Genomic DNA, 19,908 nt, shown 5'->3' on the forward strand with positions numbered 1-19,908 from the left:
AGAGATCACGGATTTGGGCGATTCTTGAAGTGATTTTCGCGGAGTTGATTGGAGTAAGTGTTTCTCACTTGGTTTTGGTTAAATCCCGTGATTATATTTTTGATTTTATCATCTAAATTGTGATTTGGGGTGAAAATTTGGGGGAAAAGTGAAAGTGTTCTTGAGATGGAATTTTGAGGTTTTGAATGGGATTTTGTTGTCATATTTGAGTAAATTTGGTATGGTTACACTCGTGAGCGAATGGGCTTTCAAGTTTTCTGACTTTTGTTAGATTTCGAGATGTGGGCCCGGGGCCGGTTTGAGCCGATTTCGGATTTTGGCTATAATTTGGTATTTTTCTTGTGGAATTGGTATCTTTAGCCTAGATTGATCGTATTGTATTGCTTGTGGCAAGATTCGGGACGTTTGGAGGCCGATTTGAGAGGCAAAGGCATCGCGGAGTAGGATTTTGCTTCGTTTGAGGTAAGTAACGCTTCCAAACTTGGTTCTTAGGGTTCGAAACCCCGAACTATGTATTATGTGATTAGTATTGAGGTGATGCACATGCCAAGTGACGAGCGTGCACCGTGAGAATTGTGACCTGGGTAATTCCGTGGCACCGTTTAGTGACTCTATCATGTTGATATCCATGTTTTCATCATGTGATAAAGTAGTTGAGCTGTAAATCATGCTAGATATCATGTTTAGGCTTTGTGCCGGTATTGTTTGGACCCTTAGCGGTCGTTTCTTACTGTCATCTCACTAGTTTTCATTTAATATTCCATACTCAGTCATGATCATGCATTTTTTATATCATATCTCAATCTTAGTTATTTATTGATTCATCATATCATTGTTCTGGGTTGTTTTCATGCATTGTGAGTCCGTGGTGAGACTGGGGAGGTTGATGACTGAGTGAGGCCGAGAGCCTGGTTATGAGTGACAGTATGGGATCGGGCTGTACGCCGCAGCGATTATATTGATGATTATGATAACGCTTGGGCTGCAGAAGCCCCTCCGGAGTCTGTAACACACCCCAAGTGAGCGCCGATGATATTATTGAGGGATGGATTTCCCTGGACATGGATTTGTCCGAAGTACTTGATACCTAGAGATGGATTTCTCCACAAGGTTGGATTGCCCTTTTTCCTCGGTACTGGGTGACTTATTGTCAGTGTTGTATATGTTCCAGGATGGATTTCCCTGGGTCGGGTGGCCATATACATTACCGAGTGGTTGAGAACTTGAGAGTGATAACACATTGTGCATTTCATACTGTCTGTGCATTGGCATGTAGAGATAGCTGAGTTATATACCTTACACTGTTCAGATTTGTATTTCCTTTACTGTTTTGAACTGTATATTTGACTTGAAAGCATGCCTACGTTTCTGCACATTTATTTCTGTTATACCTGTTGAGGTTGAATTTGTCACTACCTTTCAGTCCAAAGTTTAGACTTGTTACTTACTTAGTTGGTGTACTCAGGTCACCCCCTACACCTCGTGTGCAGATCCAGGCGATACCGGTCGTAGCGGCGGTTGCTGATCGAGGTTCCTGAGTTTGGAGATTATCGAGGTAGCTGCATGGCGTTTGCGGGCCTTGACTCTCCTTCTTTATCTTTGTCGTACTTTCAGTTTATATCTTTAGACACTGTAGTAGACTATATTTTCTGATCTAGATGCTCATGTACTCAGTGACACCCTGGTTTTGGGCTGGATAGTATCACTTTGGGATTTTCTTAGGTTTCAAACTGCTTTTCTTTAATGATTAATGCTTCCGTTAATGTTTTCAAACTTATTGTTGTTGGTGATGGGTTGTTGAGTTGAGGCTGGCCTAGTTCCACGATAGGCGCCACCACGACGGTTGATTTTGGGTCGTGACATTTTATTGAATTAAAATCCAACAAATTTTGTATGCCTACAAATGCCCCCTACTTCAAGATTTGTCAGGGTATATATTTTGTCCATTGAAGACAAGGCTTCAAGTATCAACTTAGTTTTCACGTGGCATTCTGTTAGCCATAACGTTACTATCCAACTTTTACTTCTTTATTAGGAATCTATTATACTATCAAATTCCAATGGTCAAATTTAATGTCCGGAGCCAATTCTTAATTGGTTTAGACTTTCAAATTAACCACTCCACAATTTGTCGTCCGCAGAATGCATCTCCATTTCTCATTAGGAAACTAATTCCCTCCTTATTGTAATGATTAGATAACTTCACGTGTGCATTTTAATTCCAAATAGCAATGCGAGTTACCTTTGGATTCCTGCAGTAGCCGAATCCCATCCGGAATGCAAAATACATAATCCCATATCGGTAATTCGCCTTCAAGATCTGCCTTATGACTTCTATAAATACAATACTCTTTATTCTATTTGTTTCACTTTAAGCATTTGCAAACCACTTTGAGTCTATTTTGACGACTTGGAAGCATTGACGCGAAGGTAATTTCTTCTTCTTTTCTTGTGCTTTCTTCTTTGTTTTACTCTGATGTCTCTTTTTTCTTTTTAGAAGTAACATCATAAAACTATGAATTCCTTTATAAGTTCGAGACGAAGACCTTCAAAAGTTCACATTGAAGACATTTAAAATTTGCGGCGGAAACCGATAAAAGTTCGCGATGAAGACCTTTAAAATTTGTGGCGAAGACCCATAAAAGTTCGTGTAAAGATCCTTAAAATCTCGTGGTCAAGATCTCTAAAAGTTCGCGGTGAAGACCTTTAAAAGTTTGCGGTGAAGATCTTTAAAATTCATGGCGAAGATCCATAAAAGTTCGTGGCGAAGACCCTTAAAAGCTCGTGGTAGAAATCTTTAAAAGTCGGCGATGAGGACCCTTTAAAACTTGCCACGAGCACCTTTAAAAGTTCGAAACATATGACTTTTAAAAGTTCGGAATGAAAACCTTAAAAAGTTCGAATGCCTTTAGTAGTTCGAGATGAACACCTTTATAAGTTCGCAACAAAAACCTTAAAAATTTGAATGCCTTTAAAAGTTTGAGAAAAACACCTATAAAGGTTCGCAATGAAAACCTTTAAAAAAACTCCTTCAGAACTGTCCCAGACAACATTTTAAAACCAACTTTATATTGCACCACGCTGGCGATTTCAGATTTGCGCAGTCTCATCAAAATATTCATATCTTGGTGTAGAAACGTCGAAATTACGAACCGTTTGATTTCTTTGTTATAATTCAAAATATAAAACATGTCCAAAACTTGGTATTTAATACCTTAAAAATAGTTTCAAATAATATTTCAAAGTCAACTTAAAATTCCGACACGCTGATGATTTCAAACTTGCACGACTTCACCAAAACTCTTATATCTTGATGTAGGAACGTCGAAATCACGAACCATTTAATTTCTTGAAAACAAGAATTCAAAATATAAAATAAGTCCAATATAGGATTTAATACCTTAAGGATAGTTTCAGATAATATTTTGAAGTCAACATAAGATTTTGAAATACCGACAGTTTCGACTTGGCGCAATTTCGCCAAACTTTTATGTTTTGGTTTGGAAGCCTGGGAATCACAAGACGTTTTTCTTGCTATCAATTGAAATTCAAGACCTCCATTCTCACCAAACATCTTGGGTTCAAGTCGCACTGAATTTGAAACGTTGTGCCAAGGAATCTTTCTTCTTATATTTGTGTTCCCTTTTGACGCCTCTCTTCTCTTCCCCCTTTTTTTTAGGGCAGCGACCGGATATAAAGACCAACAAACTTGAAGGTTATGAGAACATGAAGACATAGCGAATCCCCAGACTTTAATGCAAATATTGTCATCATTTCAGCAAAGATACCATTTTACCATAGCAGCTTGCCCCCTTTGAATCAAATGGGATCCAAAGCTTAACAGAAGAATGGTATCTCAGCTCGATTTTCAAGTACTGATTGAATGGATTAGATTCCATCGTACTTTATGCAGACAACGATTGGGGGATTATGTATCTTTTGAACTTATGCGACTAAACATAGAATGAAACTCTAAGCTGCCTACGTACCTCGGTGAAGAGGATCAAGTCATACCGTAGTTCAGAATGGGTGGATTTTTTTTAATTTTATTATGTCCTAACTTTTGCCTAGGCCGCCTCTTTCGAGGTTTTCAACCTAGCGGAATTTTTTTTTTGATGTCCTAATTTTTGCCTAGGCCGCCTCTTTTGAGGTTTTCAACCTAGAGGACTCTTTTTTTTTTGGGCCGTACACAGTTTATACTCTTGCGGGCCAGGAGTATAGGAACGTGCTGTTTAGGCTCATGCATTAAGGAGTGGTTCAACTTCAACGATAATACTTCAAAAACTTGCCATTGATAGGGCCGATTCTCATGTCATCTGCATAACCAGCTTGTAAGCCCCACTTGAGTAAGATTCTTGTACGACATATGGCCTATCCCATTTTGAAGTGAACTTCCCTACAAGTTTATGGGAAGTAATTATGGGTCTTCGCACGACAAGGAATTGATCTCCTACTTGAAAGGATCTCGGGCGAACTCTTTTATTGAGGCACGAGACAATCGAGCTTGATAATATTCAAGACTCGGTTGAGCTTTCAACCTCTTCTCACCAAGAGCCTCCAACTCTGCTAATCGAAGTCGAGCATTTTCTTCATCAGTGATCCCTTCTTGAATAACTAATCTCAATGGAGGTATTTGACGCTCGAGTGGCAAGATAGCTTCGACTCCATAAACGAGTGCATAAGGGGTCGCTTGTGTTGGCGTGCGGTGAGTTGTCCTAATGCCCACAAAACTTCTTCCATACGGTCATGCTAGTCTCATTTGGATTTAGAGACGACTTTCTCCAACAAGTTGCATAGAGTCTTGTTGAATGCCTCGGCTAGACCATTGGCGGCAGCACTGTACATAGAAGAGTTGCGTTACTTGAAGCCAAAGAGATCATAAATCTTGTTCATCAACCTATTATCGAATGGCTTGCCATTATCCGTTATTATGTAACGAGAAATGCCAAAGCGATAGATTATGTTTACTCAGATGAAACTTGCAACATTCTCCTTCTTTACTTCCTTAAGAGCAACAACTTCAGCCCATTTCGAGAAGTAGTCAGTTGCAGCCAAGATGTATATGTGCCCACCAGAGGACTTTGGCAGTGGTTCAACAACATCTAATCCCCAAGCGTCAAACGTCCAGGATGCAACAGTTTGATGTAATACTTCAGGAGGCTGATGAATAAAATTTGCATGAAATTGGCAAGCCTTGCATCTTCGAGCGTAGTCCAAGCAATCTTTCACCACCGTTGGCCAATATTATCCCATCCTTTTTATATGAAAGTGGAGCTTTGGTCCATACAGGTGTGACCGACATACACTAGAATGGTGCCTCTTGCAGAGTTTGGAGTGCTTCTTCTTCCCTTAAGCATCGCAAGAGCACTCCCTCGAATGACCTTCTATATAGAGTATCTTTGTAGTAAAGGAAGCGAGGTGCACGACGATGGATTTCAGTCCTTTTTCTCGGATTTTCTGAAAGTGTCCCATAGCTTAATGGGTTGTCGCCATTCTTCTTTCTCAGCTTCAGAAACAACGACAAGATGCTTGAGATCATTTTCTTCACCTTCAGCCTCATGTGGCGGCGGTACTACCCATTTTTTGCAGACAGTAACTTGCACTTGATCAAGCAGGGTTAACGATGAAGCTAGGGTAGCTAAAGCATCAGCCTTCTTGTTTTCTTTCCCTGGCACATGTTGAATAGTCACGTCACCGACGCACCCCATTAGTTTTTTATCATAATCACGATATGGGCATAGTTCAGGTTTCTTGACGTTGTAACTACCTAAAAGCTGGTTGATCACCAACTGGGAGTCACCAAAGACTTGCAACTGCAACTGCTTCATATCAACAGCCATTTCAAGCCTAAGTATTAATGCTTGATACTCAGCAACATTGTTGGAACAGAGTTGTGTCAAGGTGAAGGAGTAGGGCAAGACTTCACCTTGGGACGTGACAAATACTACGCCAGCACCAGCTCCCCCGCGATGCACAGCACCATCAAAGTACATCTTCCATGGAGGTTGAACTTCAACGACCATTGCATCCTCATCAGGTAGTTTGTCAGTTAGCTCCCAGTCATCAGGTATCGGATGATCCGCCAAGAAGTCTGCCAATGCTTGTCCTTTTACAGCCTTTTGAGGGATGTACAAAATCTCGAATTGTTGAAATTGGAGATATCATCACGCTAGTCGATCACTAAGAATAGGTTTTGCATCACGAACTTGATGGGATTTGCTTTAGAAACAAGACGAACAACATGAGCTTGAAAGTAGTGCTTCAACTTTTGAATTGAGAAGACTAACCCCAAACACAACTTTTCAATTGGCGAATAATTCAGCTCGTTTGGTGTCATCGTCCTACTTAAGTAGTAAAGAGAGTTTTATTTCCCCTCACTATTTTCTTGGGCCAACAATGCTCCAACAGACCTTTCTTGTGCTGAAATGTACAGTATCAGCGGCTTTCCAAGTATAGGGGCTGCTAAACACGGAAGCTTCATCAAGTAGGATTTAATGCTCTCAAAGGCATTGCTACACGCTTGGTCCCATTTGAAAGGGACACCTTTCTTCATAAGGCGACTAAATGGTAGGCACCTCTCAGCTAGGTTTGAGATGAATCTCCTAAGGTACGCTGACTTTCCTTGCAGAATTTTCAATTCGTGAATATCCTGAGGCTCAGGCATTTTCAAAATTGTATCTATTTTGGCTTGATCAATTTCAATCCCTCGATGTCGGACAATGAAACCAAGGAACTTTCCGGAAGTAACTCCAAAGGCGCATTTCAATGGATTCATCCTAAGTTGGTACCTCCGGAGCAACTCAAACACCATTCTCAAGTCTTTCAAGTGGTCGCCCCTCTTTCTTAATTTTACCACCAAGTCGTCCACATAGCTTTCGACATTTTTATGGAGAAGGTCGTCAAAAATATTCTGCATATCCCTTTGATAAGTAGCACCCGCGTTCTTCAAGCCAAAAGGCATTACCTGTAGCAATAAATACCCTTGTGGGTACGGAATGCAGTAAGCTCTTCATATTTTGGTGCCATGCAAATTTGGTTATAGCCTGACGAACCATCCATAAACGACATTACATCATACCTAGTAGTAGCATCGATCATCAGCTCTGGAATAGGAAGCGGGAATTCATCTTTGGGACACGCATTGTTGAGATCCATAAAGTCGACGCACACTCGAATCTGGCCATTCTTCTTCCTTACAGGGACAATACTTGAAACCCACGTTGGGTATTTAACTTCCCGAATAAATCCAACTTCAATGAGTTTGTTAACTTTGGTTTCAATCAAGGGAACCAAGTCCGACCTAAAGCGCCTTTGAGCTTGTTTAACAGGGCGAGCACCATTTTTGACTGCAAGGTGATGGACTGCTACTTTCGGATCCAAGCCAGGCATCTCTTTGTAACTCCAAGCAAAGACATCCCTGAACTCCTTGAGTAACTCAATATAAGTGTTTTCTTTATCAACTTCTAGTAAAGCACTTAGGTAGGTGGGTCTTGGTTCTTCATCGGTGCCAAGGTTAACTTCTTTTAAGGCATCAACTTTCGTCTTCACTCCTTCTTCAAGTTCAGGTGGAGCATCTTTCGCATCTTCTTGAGAGTCCCCATCATTGAAGAATATGTGATAACACGGTGAAACATCCTCCAATTTTGCATTTTCCTCCATTGAAGATGGAACACCATCCTCGTCTTGTACAGTAATGATAAGCAGAACCCACACTTTCTTTATCTTCGTCACGTTCCTTAGTGTAGACCACAATATATGGCTTTACCTTCAGTACTTCTTTACATAAAACCACAAGTTTTGTTTGTCGCCTCATTCTAGAAGGAACCAAACTTTGGAAATCCTTAAAGATCTTCTGAATTTTGGGCGAAGCGGGTGTTCTTGTATTTCGATAATTTCTCTGGAATTATTCCCTTTCTTTAATGGAACTAATCTCTCAAACACGGAAGTCCTCACAGTTGATTTTCCAAGTCGATCAAAGACGGAAGGCTTGTTAGAAGCAGCAGATTCATCTTCTACAGTGATATAATTGTTGCTCGCCCTTCTTATGGAGATGCGCACTGGTGACGGTTGCTTGTATCCCAAACCTTCACGTGGTTGCCTTGTCGCAACTTCTGATGGGAGCTTCCCTAACTTTGAGGGCTAAACTGTATCCAGCTTTTGCAAATAGCCTGCGTTGGGATCAAAACCTTTATTTGTTCGCTTTGTAGCGGGTGCCACATTCTACAAATGATTTTGGGCTGCAAACCCTACAAGTGGCTTTAAGGATAACTTTATTGCCTCAATTTGTTTTACCGGAAGAGTTAACTCCTTTAGCATGTTAGTTTGGAGATTAGATGATTCACCTTCATCTTTCTTCCTTTTAGGGACATATTGGAGTGTATGAGTTACTTTCTTGCCATAAGATGCAATATCCCCTCTATAACATTTATTCGAATTAGGTTGTACCTCCTCAGTAACAGTCTTGGCTCTACCAGCAGTCACCTCAGCTCTTTTAGTTGTGGGCTCATCATTCTTGCTTTTCATACATCATCAGCTTTTAGCTCCTTCACAATGCGGTTCTTCAAGTAGAACTTTGCATCGGCGAAGTGTGACTCACTCTCGGTGAATGGCTCATCATCAGAAATTATCTTCTTGTCGACTTCACCCTCATAGTATTTTAAACATTGATGGTAGGTAGACATAATTACTTTATTCTCATGTATCCAAGGCCTTCCAAGCAAGACGTTGTATGAAGTCTTTGCGTCGATCACATGCAACCATGCACTTGATTGCATATCTTCAATGGTGATTCCCAACCTGATCGCGCCTACGGCTCTTTACCCCCCTTGGTTGAATCCTTGAATCATCACACGACTTTTCGAGAGTTTGTTCATGGGAATGCCGAGTTCTTTCACAATGTGAACTGGCAAGATGTTCACTGAGGATCCTCCGTCAACCAAAATTCGAATTACTCTTTCATCGTGCATATAGCCAACCAGGTATAATGGGCGATTGTGAAGAGTGTCACCCAGTAGAAGATCGTCATTCGTGAACGTAACTTTTTCCTCACAAACATTAACTTCTTAAGGAGTGGACTCGATGAGCTTTTTCGAAGATGGTGTCAGCGGTAGTGGGTCACTCATTTTGAAAGTAAATTCCGTGTTCCGAGGCCTTAAAACCTCCTTTTTTGCCTCACCTTGATTCGCGTGCGCAGTCCGGACGTGTCTCCGGAAAGCCATTGTGTAAAAATTTGTGGAAAAAAAATTGATGAGATTTTTGCTTTTAAAATGAATTTAAGTTGACTTCGGTCATCATTTTGGATAAACAGACCCGGACCCGTGATTTGACGGTCCCGAAAGGTCCGTAGGAAAATATGGGACTTGGGCGTATGCCCGGAATTAAATTTCGAGGTCCCAAGCCCGAGAAATGAATTTTTGAAGAAAATTATTTTCTGGAAAATATCAGAATTTTTGAGAAATGAAAGATGATGAAATAGATGGTATCGGGCCCGTATTTTGGTTCCGTAGCCCGGTACAAGTTTGAAATAATAATTTAGTTGAATCTGTGAAGTTTGGTAACAATCGGAGTCCGTCTAATATAAATCGGACCTTATTTGAGGAAATTGGAAATTTTGATGTTCTTAAGTGATTTCATGAATTTGAGGCTTAAAATCATAGTGGTTGATGTTATTTTGATGATTTGGTCGCACGAGCAAGTCCGTATGATATTTTTGGAGTTGCGTGCATGCTTGGTTTGGAGCCCCGAGGGCTCGAGTGAGTTTTGGATAGGCCATGGAGTGGATTTAGACTTAGAAAAAAATTAACTGTTACAGGTTCAGAGAAGTTGCAGGTCTCTGAACCTGGCTTCGCGGTCCGCAGTGCTTTCTCACGACCGCGGTGGGGCCTCCGCGACCGCGGTGGGATTTATGCGATTCGCGGTGAGCTAGGCCAAGCCTTCGCGGCCGCGCTCGATATTTTGCGGTCCGCGGTGGAGCTCCGCGGCCGTCGTCCTTTTTATGCGGTCCGCGGTGAGGGTCTGAGAGGAGTATATAAACGGGACCTTTCAGTTATTTTTCCATTTTCAGAAACCTAAAACATAAGGGGCGATTTTTCAAACACTCTTTCTTTCCCAAAACACAAGTAAGTGATTTTAAACTCATTTCTTTCACTTCTTAACTTCTTTTTAAAAGATTTCATCCTAGAATCTAGGGTTTTCATGGTGGAATTGGGAATTTTCGGTAAAACCTAAGAATATTGAAATTTAGGGATTTAGACCCCAAATTGAGGTCGGATTCCAAAACCAATTATATACCCGGGCTCGGGGGTGAATGGGTAATTGGGTTTTGGTTTGAACCTCGGGTTTTGACCATGTGGGTTCGGGGTCGATTTTTGACTTTTTGGGAAAAACTTTAGAAAAACCTATTTTCATGCATTAGAATTGATTCATTTAGCATTTATTGATATAGTTAAGTAACTTGTGGCTAGATACAAGGGAATTGGTGGTGGAATCAAGAGGTAAAGCGGTAGTTGAGGCTTGAATTGTATTTGTGGCATCGAGGTAAGTGTTTGGTCTAACCTTAGCTTGAGGGATTAGGAGTCGTGTCTTATCTACTATGTGTTAATTGTTGAGTACGATGTATAGGCATGGTGACGAGTATCTATACGTTGGTGTCAAGCATGCCCGTGAGTCTTATACTATGATTAATGTGACTCTGTTTTGTATTGTTCATGCCTTATGTGAGGATTTCTATTGTTGAACGAGGCTTGTGGTAGTAATGTTGATAATTGAACCTTGATGAGTTGGCTCAAGTTGTGAAGTGATTTGTTGAAGTATTATTGGCAATTAAGCATTATAGAGTATTGGCTAAAGTTGCGAATTGAGTTGTGAAGTAAATGTGAAAAAGAGAAGAGGATTATGATGTTGTCTCCCTTGCCGGGATGTTGTTGCTTTTAATGTTATCTCCCTTGCCGGGATGTTGTTGCTTTTAATGTTATCTCCCTTGCCGAGATGTTAATGCTTTTGATATTGTTTCCCTTGCCGGGATATGATTGTTGTTATACTCTTGTTCCCTTGCCGGGATTCTTTTGTGATTGGTGTTGATTTGAAATGGGAGCGGGTGGCACGCCGCCACGGTAATATTTCAAATGGGATCGGGTTGCACGCCTGCAACAAGGTACATGAAATGGGATCGGGTTGCACGCCTGCAACAAGATATATGAAATGGGATCGGGTGGCACGCCGCCATGGTAATATTTGAAATGGGATCGGGTTGCACGCCTGCAACAAGAAAGAGATGAAAGTGAATACTGTGTTTGTTTCTCTTATTCTTGTTAGCAATTGGATTTTGGTTTCTTTACATTCCTCTCTGGTATTCTGTTGTTATCTGATACTCCCCGCAGCATGCTTTTCCCCTCCCATCTTTAACTGTAAATATCTGCCTTTACTTTCCGCTGTATATGATTTAACTGCACAGGTTTATTGGTAGTCTGGTCCTGGCCTCGTCACTACCTCGCCGAGGTTAGGCTGGGCACTTACCAGCACATGGGGTCGGTTGTGCTGATGCTACACTTTGCACTCTTTTGTGCAGATCCTGGTATTGTAGCTTTCGGACCGCAGTAAGATTGCTGTTTCCAGTTCATCAGGCGACCCGAGGTAGTCCTGCAGGCGTCCGCGGACCTTGGCGTCTCCTTCTATCTTTTCATTCTGTTTCTTTCATGTATTCCAGAGACAGTGTTGTATTAATCTTTCAGACCTTTATTTGTAGTATTCCTAGACCGTCTGTGAAATTGTGACACCAGTTCTGGGTAGTTTGTGTTACGATTGGGTATTGGTATCATTATTAAAATATTACAATTCAGTCTACCGCTTATTAAATTCCGCTGTTTATATGATATTGTTTCTTTATTGTTAAAGGATTAAAAATGGGAAAAAGGTAGATAATAGAATTGGTTGGCTTGCCTAGCTTTCACTAGTAGGCGCCATCACGACTCCCGAGGATGGGAAATCCGGGTCGTGACAGGTAGGTCATCACTCTTTTCTTCCCCTTTGTCAGCATGGCAACAAGAGGCATCAATACCCCCGTGGGAAATCTTCGTGCGGAACCAACTTGGTAAAAAATCCTCCAAGGTCATTGGATGTCGTGGCTTTTGAGGGTGGTGCACCTCCACTTTTGCTTTCTTTAAATGCTTAACTGGATTCCATCTCCTCGGTCTTTTCACCATTATTTTCCTTGTTGGTTGTTCCATTGATCCTTTTCGTGGGCTCCTTTTGTGGAGCCTACGACGAGTCACCAACGTCCAACCTTCATCATCATCAGGTTGATCGTCTTCAACTTTGTTGTTCTCCAGTAATTCTTCATCTTTACTTTCTTTAAAACTACATAATTCATCTGGACCGAATGAGCCAGATGTGATAGAGACTTGGTTTGCGCTTGCTTTCTCATCTTCAAGCACGATCTTCTTTTCACGAGCCAAGTCCATAACTTTGTCCTTGAAGACAAAGCACTTCTCTAGAGGGTGGCTCACAAGTCGATGATATTTGCAGTAATTTGAGTCATCAGTTTTCCCAGCTTCATTTGGCCGCTTCATCTCCGTAAGCTCAATGAGATTTAGCTCGAGGAGTTCTTCGAAAATGGCTGGCACATCAGAATCCAGAAATGGGTACTCTTTCTCTTGCATTTCCTTTAGAATCAACTTTCCACTTGGCTTATCTTGAAAAGAAGTGGATTTCATACTCTACTTCTTGCTCACCTTCGTCGTGAACTTCACAGGTGATGTGTTGACATTCATAGCTTCTTTGCTTTCAAACTTGGGTACGAACTTGCCCCACTTCCTGACTTCTTGCTTGTCGTTCCCTTTGTGAGGTTCATAGATGGGCAAACTTTCATTTCCAGTGGAGGCCATGCTCAATTCCATGTCATGGGCACGAGTTGCAAGTTCTTCAAATGTTCTAGGCTTGATACCTTGCAAGATGTAGCGCAATCCCCAATGCATGCCTTGGATGTACATCTCTATGCCAGAAGCTTCACTAAGCCTGTCTTTACAGTTGAGGCTTGCATTCCTCCAACGATTGATAAAGTCGATAACTGGTTCACCCTTCCGTTGATGAGTATTTATGAGTTCCACCATGCTCACAGTGCGCCTTGTGCTATAAAAGCGATTGAGGAACTCTTGCTCTAGTTGATCCCAATCAAAAGCATTTTCTTTTAGCGAGCGGACAAACTATTTGACGAGTTAATCTCCATAAGTCCCAGCGTTATTGCATGTCTCAATGAAGTGCGCCACATGTTGCTTTGGATTGCCTTTACCATCAAAATGTTGAAACTTTGGAGGTTGATAGCCAGCAGACATCTTCAACATATCGATCCTTGCAATGTACGGTTTGCGTATGGAAGGGAGGACTTGGCAGTAACTTCATACTTATTCTTAATAGTTCCTTCAATGAACTCCTTCAGTTGATCAATGGGAATCATCCCTTCAGATGAGACAGGGATAGCCTTAGCGGATGCTACTCGTCTTGGGGGAGAATCAATCTCTGGAACTTCTGGGAGCTTGCCAGGTGCATGGGTGGATTCTTCTTCCATCAAGATTCCCACCCTGTCTGTTAGCTTGTCAATTCTAGCACCTTGATTTTGCATGCACTTGGTCAAGCCAGCGATTGCTTCCGTCAAGTTTGCCAACTGCTCTTCCACAGATGAAGTGTTTGTCACCATGGCTTGCATGATTGTTGTATATGATGGGGAGTAGCATGAATTGTCGCACAGATTGATTCTCGAATTGCTCACGCTATGTGGTTTAAGTGGGGAGGATCCATCACTTGAAACATCATCATCTTCCTTCACAGCAAAGTTCTTGGATCCGGAGAGGTCAAGCAGAGCAAGAGTTTTCTTGATCTTTTCAGCAACATCGCTTTCTCCTTCGTGCGTTTGTGGAAGATCTTGCTCTTTTTTAGGATGAAGATCCAAAAACAAGGGTTGATGCGGATGACACTTGGAGTGCTTGTTGTCCTAAAGAGCTTGCTTTGCTCCTCGTAACTGGTTCGAAGCTTCCAAAGGTAACATCGATGATGCTTTCCACATCAGCATAGAACCTGGAGTTAGACCCTTGGTGGATGTTGATCTAGAGTTGATTTTCTTTGAAGCCATTTCGACGTTCTTGGACTTTGGTGATTGAAAAGTTGAGATGAGAGGTAGAAATTGTCCCACTGGGCATGCCAGAATTTGTAGATAAAAAATTGCGTCGAGAAAATAAAATCAAGACCGAAAAATATTGCAACAATCGTAGTATTTTATTTCAAATATTTGAGTGTTACAATCTCTATGAATCCTTTTATTATACTCATGAACAGTAAATAAAAGAGCTTTTGAACTTAATCTTGAATTTTCTTGTATTTTAATCCAAGTGCTTGAGGCCTGATCTTGATCTTGATGTATTTTTAATCCAAGGGCTTGCAGTTTGTTCTTTAATCATCGTCTTGATCTTTTAATCCTTAGAACACTTGAACGCTTGTAGCTTTTAGAGAAATCTGCAGCTTTTGATCCATGAGCTCTCTTTTGCTTCTTGTTATAACTTCTTGTCCTTTTTCTGGGTTATGAAGACCCCTATTTATAGTTGTGGGAGGGAAGAGTTATGATAAGAACAAACTCTTTCCGGCCAATCAAATTAAAGTGTGACAATGCCGCATTTGATTGGCCAGAACATGTCACTTGCACACGTGGCGCGATTTCATTGGCCTTTTAATATGACTTGGCATGCCTTGTCATTTTGACACATGGCAGAATCCTATTGGCTCTTTCGTTGACTTGGCATGCCTTGTCATTTTGACACATGGCAGAATCCTATTGGCTCTTTCGTTGACTTGGCACGCCACGTCATTTGACACGTGGCACCAAACTAGGCCTCTAGAAGATGACATCTTGGGCTTAATGAAGCGGGCTCATCACTTTAGCCCAATTTAATGGGCTAACACAATGGATTAAGACTTATTTATTTAGTCCATATAAATTGGACATATAGAATTGATCCAATTATATTAGCCCATAATATTTATTTGGACTAAAATGTATTTAATTTAAAGTATAGTCCAAATGATTTTATTGAATCTAAATCCAATAAATTTTGTATGCCTATAAATATATCAAATAAGATTAAATATATATTTCACTATTCAAAATATAGTAGAATTAAATATAAGCAACTGAAATGTTATAAAGCCATAACTTAGTACAATTCTTAAGTTATAAAAGAAATTCAATAAAATCTCATACTTTCACTCTTCACTAAAACAGTATTCTTATGTTTCACACTTTCGTTCTTAATAATATATGGTCAATACAACCTTATTAGCTTAGATATTCGAGAAAATATTTTCGTATGAACTCATTTTTTTTCCGATTCTGATGCCAATGATTTTCATATCCTTTAATTCAGGAAGGGGAAAACAACACTTCCAGCCCATACTATAATCCACGCCGACTCCGACTCCGACTCAGCCCCACTCCCCGCGCCCTGCCCCCCTCCCTGGCCCCAACGCACCCCTCCCTGTATCCACCAACTCCCTCATCCCTCCCACCCCCTCGTCGCAAACCACCAATTCCTTCCATCACTCCCCTGCTCACCCCATGCCCCAACACCGACCTCGACCTCCGAACCCCACCACCCACCCACCTCCTTTTTTTCGAGTATTTTCCTAAATTTTATATAAATATTTTTTGCTTAGTAACAAAATATCAAAAAATAAGTAAGATAATTATCTATTCTTCAGAAAAATATTTTCCCTTATACCACACGTTAAGTGTGTATTTGCTGGTTATTTCGTAATTTATAAATTTAATTTTCGATCGAAAACATGGTTTGACCCGGTCACTCAATATCTTTAATATTCTCAAATATCAATTCCTCACCAAACACCGTCCATTAATGCTTTCGATCTCCGTTAATTGAGAATTAAGAGATGATTTCTATTATGTTGAACAAATTAAGTTTACCTAAACGATTAGGTTGTAACTTTTAAAGGTAAGAAAAAGAAATACTTAAATTACACAAGAATAATTATTTGCAAACAACCTCTCCATTTCATAAGGTAGGGGTAAGATCAGCCTACACATTATCCTCCCAAATCTCATTTGTGGATTTTTATTGTTGTTGTTGTTGTAAATTACACACAAAAAAAAATTCTTAAAAGAAATAAATAAAGGTTGAAAAGGGGCCAAATCTGTAGTTTAATTGAACCTAGAGGACTACCAATACAATTTCCACCACAAAAAAAGCAAAAAAGCCAAGTTCTCTTCAATCAAAAACCCTACGTCCTCCTCCATTCTTCTTCAAACCCTACAATTCCATTCACCCCGCCGTATCTCTCCACAGCAAAAAAGTTCTAAGGCACACACACAGAAGCAAAAACCAAAATCATATCGAGTAATGGCAAGCAGTGCAGAGCCTAAATTGGAGAAGAAAGAAGTAGAAGAGGAAGTAGTAGAAGAAAACCCAAGCGCTGCTGCAGATGATGAAGACACTGGTGCTCAAGTTGCTCCAATTGTGAAGCTGCAAGAAGTTTCTGTCTCTACTGGTGAAGAAAATGAAGACGTTCTTCTTGATCTGTTAGTATCCCCTAATCCTGTATTTACCCACTTAAAGAGTATAGATTTGTTTATTATTTTTTTCTTTAAGCTCTTCGAGATTGCATAAAATACTACTGTGTCTGAATACCAATCTAGTTGGGGTCGGCTGTATGAATGATCGCTAAATCATGTTGCTCCATTTAGACTCTTTCATTTGATTGTGATTTCAAATATTTTTTAAAATTGTTTTTAAGTATAAAAAAGCTTTTTGTAGAGTTATCTCGTACCTATGTTGCAGAGTGTTAGCAAATACCGGGTGGAATAGTTGAAGCATGCCATCACATGACTAAAAAATATTTTTAAGTATAATGCATGATTATATTACTATCTTTTATGTCATTTTTATGTATGTAATCTTATTCCAAAAGTTCAAGGAAAGTGAATTGAGTTTATTCTTGCCAAACCCCATTCTTGGGGGGGATGGAGTTGTACATAAAATTTTGGTGAACTATCCCTTTTGGCAAGCAAAAAGAGAGAATTGTTTGTGAATGTTTGTGATTGTGATTGTGACGTGGTTGTGGGTATTGTAGGAAGTCAAAGTTATACAGATTTGATAAGGAAGGGAATGCATGGAAAGAGAGAGGTGCTGGGACTGTGAAGCTTCTCAAGCACAAGGAAACTGGAAAGGTTAGGCTTGTCATGAGACAATCCAAGACACTGAAAATCTGCGCCAACCACTTGGGTCAGAATCTCTCTTTATCGTTTTGTTTTTCTATTATGTGTTTGTGATTGTATTTATTCTGAAGTGTTGTTTGATAATCGTTTGTGTAGTCCTTCCTACTATGTCGATTCAAGAACATGCTGGAAATGAGAAGTCTTGCGTGTGGCATGCTGCTGATTTTGCTGATGGGGAACTAAAAGAGGAGACCTTTTGTATTCGTTTTGCTTCAATTGAGAGTGAGTACTCTGTTTATGCATCTTTTGGATTTTATTGTTCTGCTTTTAGCTAAAACATGCTTTTCGAGTAATTTTTCTTCTTTGTATTTGATGTCCTACCACGCGAAAGTGCTTTGGATAGGATTGCCATATGCTATTTTACGTGTTCTATGTCAAAAGGTGATTTATCAAGTGCCAGATGAAAAAAGAAATAAGTTAACACAGAGACTGGGTCACCAGTTAAATCACATGCAACCTCTTGGAATGAGTATGACATTAACAATATGAAGACAGATGAGCATTATCAGCATATAAATATAGGTTCTTCACGTCTATGATAGCTCATACTAAGGAATGATGTTTGGGAATTGGTACTTGTATGGGTTTAGGTACTGATTAGAGTTTGCCGATGAATTATGGTAATTAAGTAATGTTTATTCACTAATATGATTTTGAGGTTGATGAATCTAGTATCAGAAATGAATTTTCTGGGATATTCTTGACTTGTAAATCGCAATTTTCTGAGTCCATTCCACATTATAGTGATTACTGATTAATGGCTCCAACCTCCTTGAGTACATTCATTAAACTTGATAACATTTCTTGCATGGGTTGTAAAGCTGCAACTCATCTTAAATCAACGCTGCACAACTGTCTGATATTACTCAAGAATTGTAGACTAGAGTTATATAAGATAATGGAGCGATTCTTCACATTACCTCTGGGTGCTTCAAAACCATAGTATAACTTAGTTTTTATCTTGTCTCTCAGATTGCAAATCTTTCAAAGAAAAGGTTGAAGAAATTGCTGAATCTCAACAGACGAAATCTGAAGAAAGTGAAGGAGCTGCTGCTGCTGCTACTGAACTTATTGAAAAACTTAGTGTTGAAAGCAAAGATAAAGATGACAAGGCTGAAGACAAAGAAGCCCCTGCACCTACAGAGGAAAAGAAAGATAAGAAGGAAGAGAATGCTGTTGAGAAGAATTGAATTATTTGCCCCTGCACCTACAGAGGAAAAGGAAGATAAGAAGGAAGAGAATGCTGTTGAGAAGAATTAAATTATTTGTATTTGTCAGTCAGGGTTTTCTTTTTCGAAAGGTTTATAGTATTCATTGTTTCTGTCTGATCCTATAGATATGATAGATATAAGCAATGTCTCTTGTGGTCTTATTTGTTGGTCTTTGTGGTGCTTTGGATTTTAATTGGGGTCTGGAGTCGAGTGCAGTTTCTTGTTTTAATGGTTTTTGTTGTCTTCTTGTACTTATTGATTGTGAGTTTGAAATTTTGGTTCACAGGGTACACCACCAAGTATAAGAGAAACATGAGTCAAAAACCTTAGTCCTGTACTAAGGTTATTTCGTGGTATAGTTTATGTGATTTCTCCTTTGTTTGGAAAGTGGAGAAGTGATTAGGAACTTAACTTTCGTCATTTTGGTTTTTTCAAGAGGAGAAAGTTGAAAGGTGAATTGATTATTTTTTTTAATTATCTTTTACATTCATTTTAGTCTTAAGGAAAAAAGACGCTCTGTTATATTGAAGAACAGATCTGTACCTAACCTATGGGATAGGGATCGAGGAAGGGGAAAAATCGAAGATTTCACATGGTACTTTTATCAATCTGATTTATTTCGTACCTTTCGTTTAATGAGAAAATGGATTTCCTTCCCGAGTATGTTCACCCACTCCGCCAAATACGGATACGCCCCCGTGAGCTTTAGCAATATTAACACTCCGCCAAATACGGATACGCCCCTGTGAGCTTTAGCAATATTGTTAATCAATTCCATAATAAGTACTGTTTTACCCACTCCAGCTCCCCCGAATAATCCGATTTTTCCTCCACTGCGATAAGGGGCTAAAAGATCTACTACTTTAATTCCTGTTTCAAAAATAGATAATTTTGTACTTTAAATACCATTCCTTTTAGTTCCCTGTTTACCTACCAAAGGTTCAACGGACACAAGCCAGATTCTATAAGGCATTGGATGAATGAAAGCCAAAATGTAAATTTTAAGGACCTTGGAGGGAATATAAGGACAGCATGTCAAAAGCCCAAGAATGTGGCTTAGCCATCAATAAAGTGGTGAAAAACTTGGGCTAATGTTCAATATCTAGTGCAGGCTGATAAAGAAAGGCAGGTAATTTTTTCCAAGTCTTGATGGACTGCAGTCCGATGCATGTTCGCAAGATGATCTAGACACCACTATTATATATACATATAAAAATAACGAGAAAGGGTCAAAACTACCCTTATTGTTTACTAAATGGTTTACAGTTGCCCTCCGTCCACCTATTCATCCAAAACAACACACAGAAGTTAATTCTATTAACAAAATTACCCCCGCGACTAATGGCAGAACCTGTGGGCCTTCTATTTAATGAGTTGGCATATTTTTATTGGGCCACGTGGCATTTTGGGTTAGACAGCACATAT

At 40.0% G+C, this 19,908-nt stretch overlaps 1 protein-coding gene across 1 annotated transcript; it reads left to right on the top strand.

The window, feature by feature from the left end:
* Positions 1 to 16,236: 16,236 nt before the first annotated feature.
* On the top strand, positions 16,237 to 18,940 carry LOC109211554 (ran-binding protein 1 homolog c-like). The gene is made up of 4 exons (XM_019375095.1): positions 16,237 to 16,576; positions 17,128 to 17,279; positions 17,369 to 17,494; positions 18,245 to 18,940. The coding sequence occupies exons 1-4, from the start codon at positions 16,398 to 16,400 to the stop codon at positions 18,460 to 18,462; spliced, it is 675 nt and encodes a 224-aa protein (XP_019230640.1). The 5' UTR covers positions 16,237 to 16,397; the 3' UTR covers positions 18,463 to 18,940.
* The last annotated feature ends 968 nt before the right edge of the window (positions 18,941 to 19,908 follow it).

The sequence above is a fragment of the Nicotiana attenuata genome, unplaced genomic scaffold (assembly GCF_001879085.1).
Source record: "Nicotiana attenuata strain UT unplaced genomic scaffold, NIATTr2, whole genome shotgun sequence".
NCBI lineage: Eukaryota > Viridiplantae > Streptophyta > Magnoliopsida > Solanales > Solanaceae > Nicotiana > Nicotiana attenuata.

Coding starts and splice junctions, on each gene's coding strand:
- LOC109211554 (XM_019375095.1), top strand. CDS start 16,398: ATGGCAAGCAGTGCAGAGCCTAAATTGGAGAAGAAAGAAGTAGAAGAG. Junction 16,577..17,127: donor GAAGACGTTCTTCTTGATCT/GTTAGTATCCCC, acceptor TGGGTATTGTAG/GAAGTCAAAGTTATACAGAT. Junction 17,495..18,244: donor TCGTTTTGCTTCAATTGAGA/GTGAGTACTCTG, acceptor CTTGTCTCTCAG/ATTGCAAATCTTTCAAAGAA.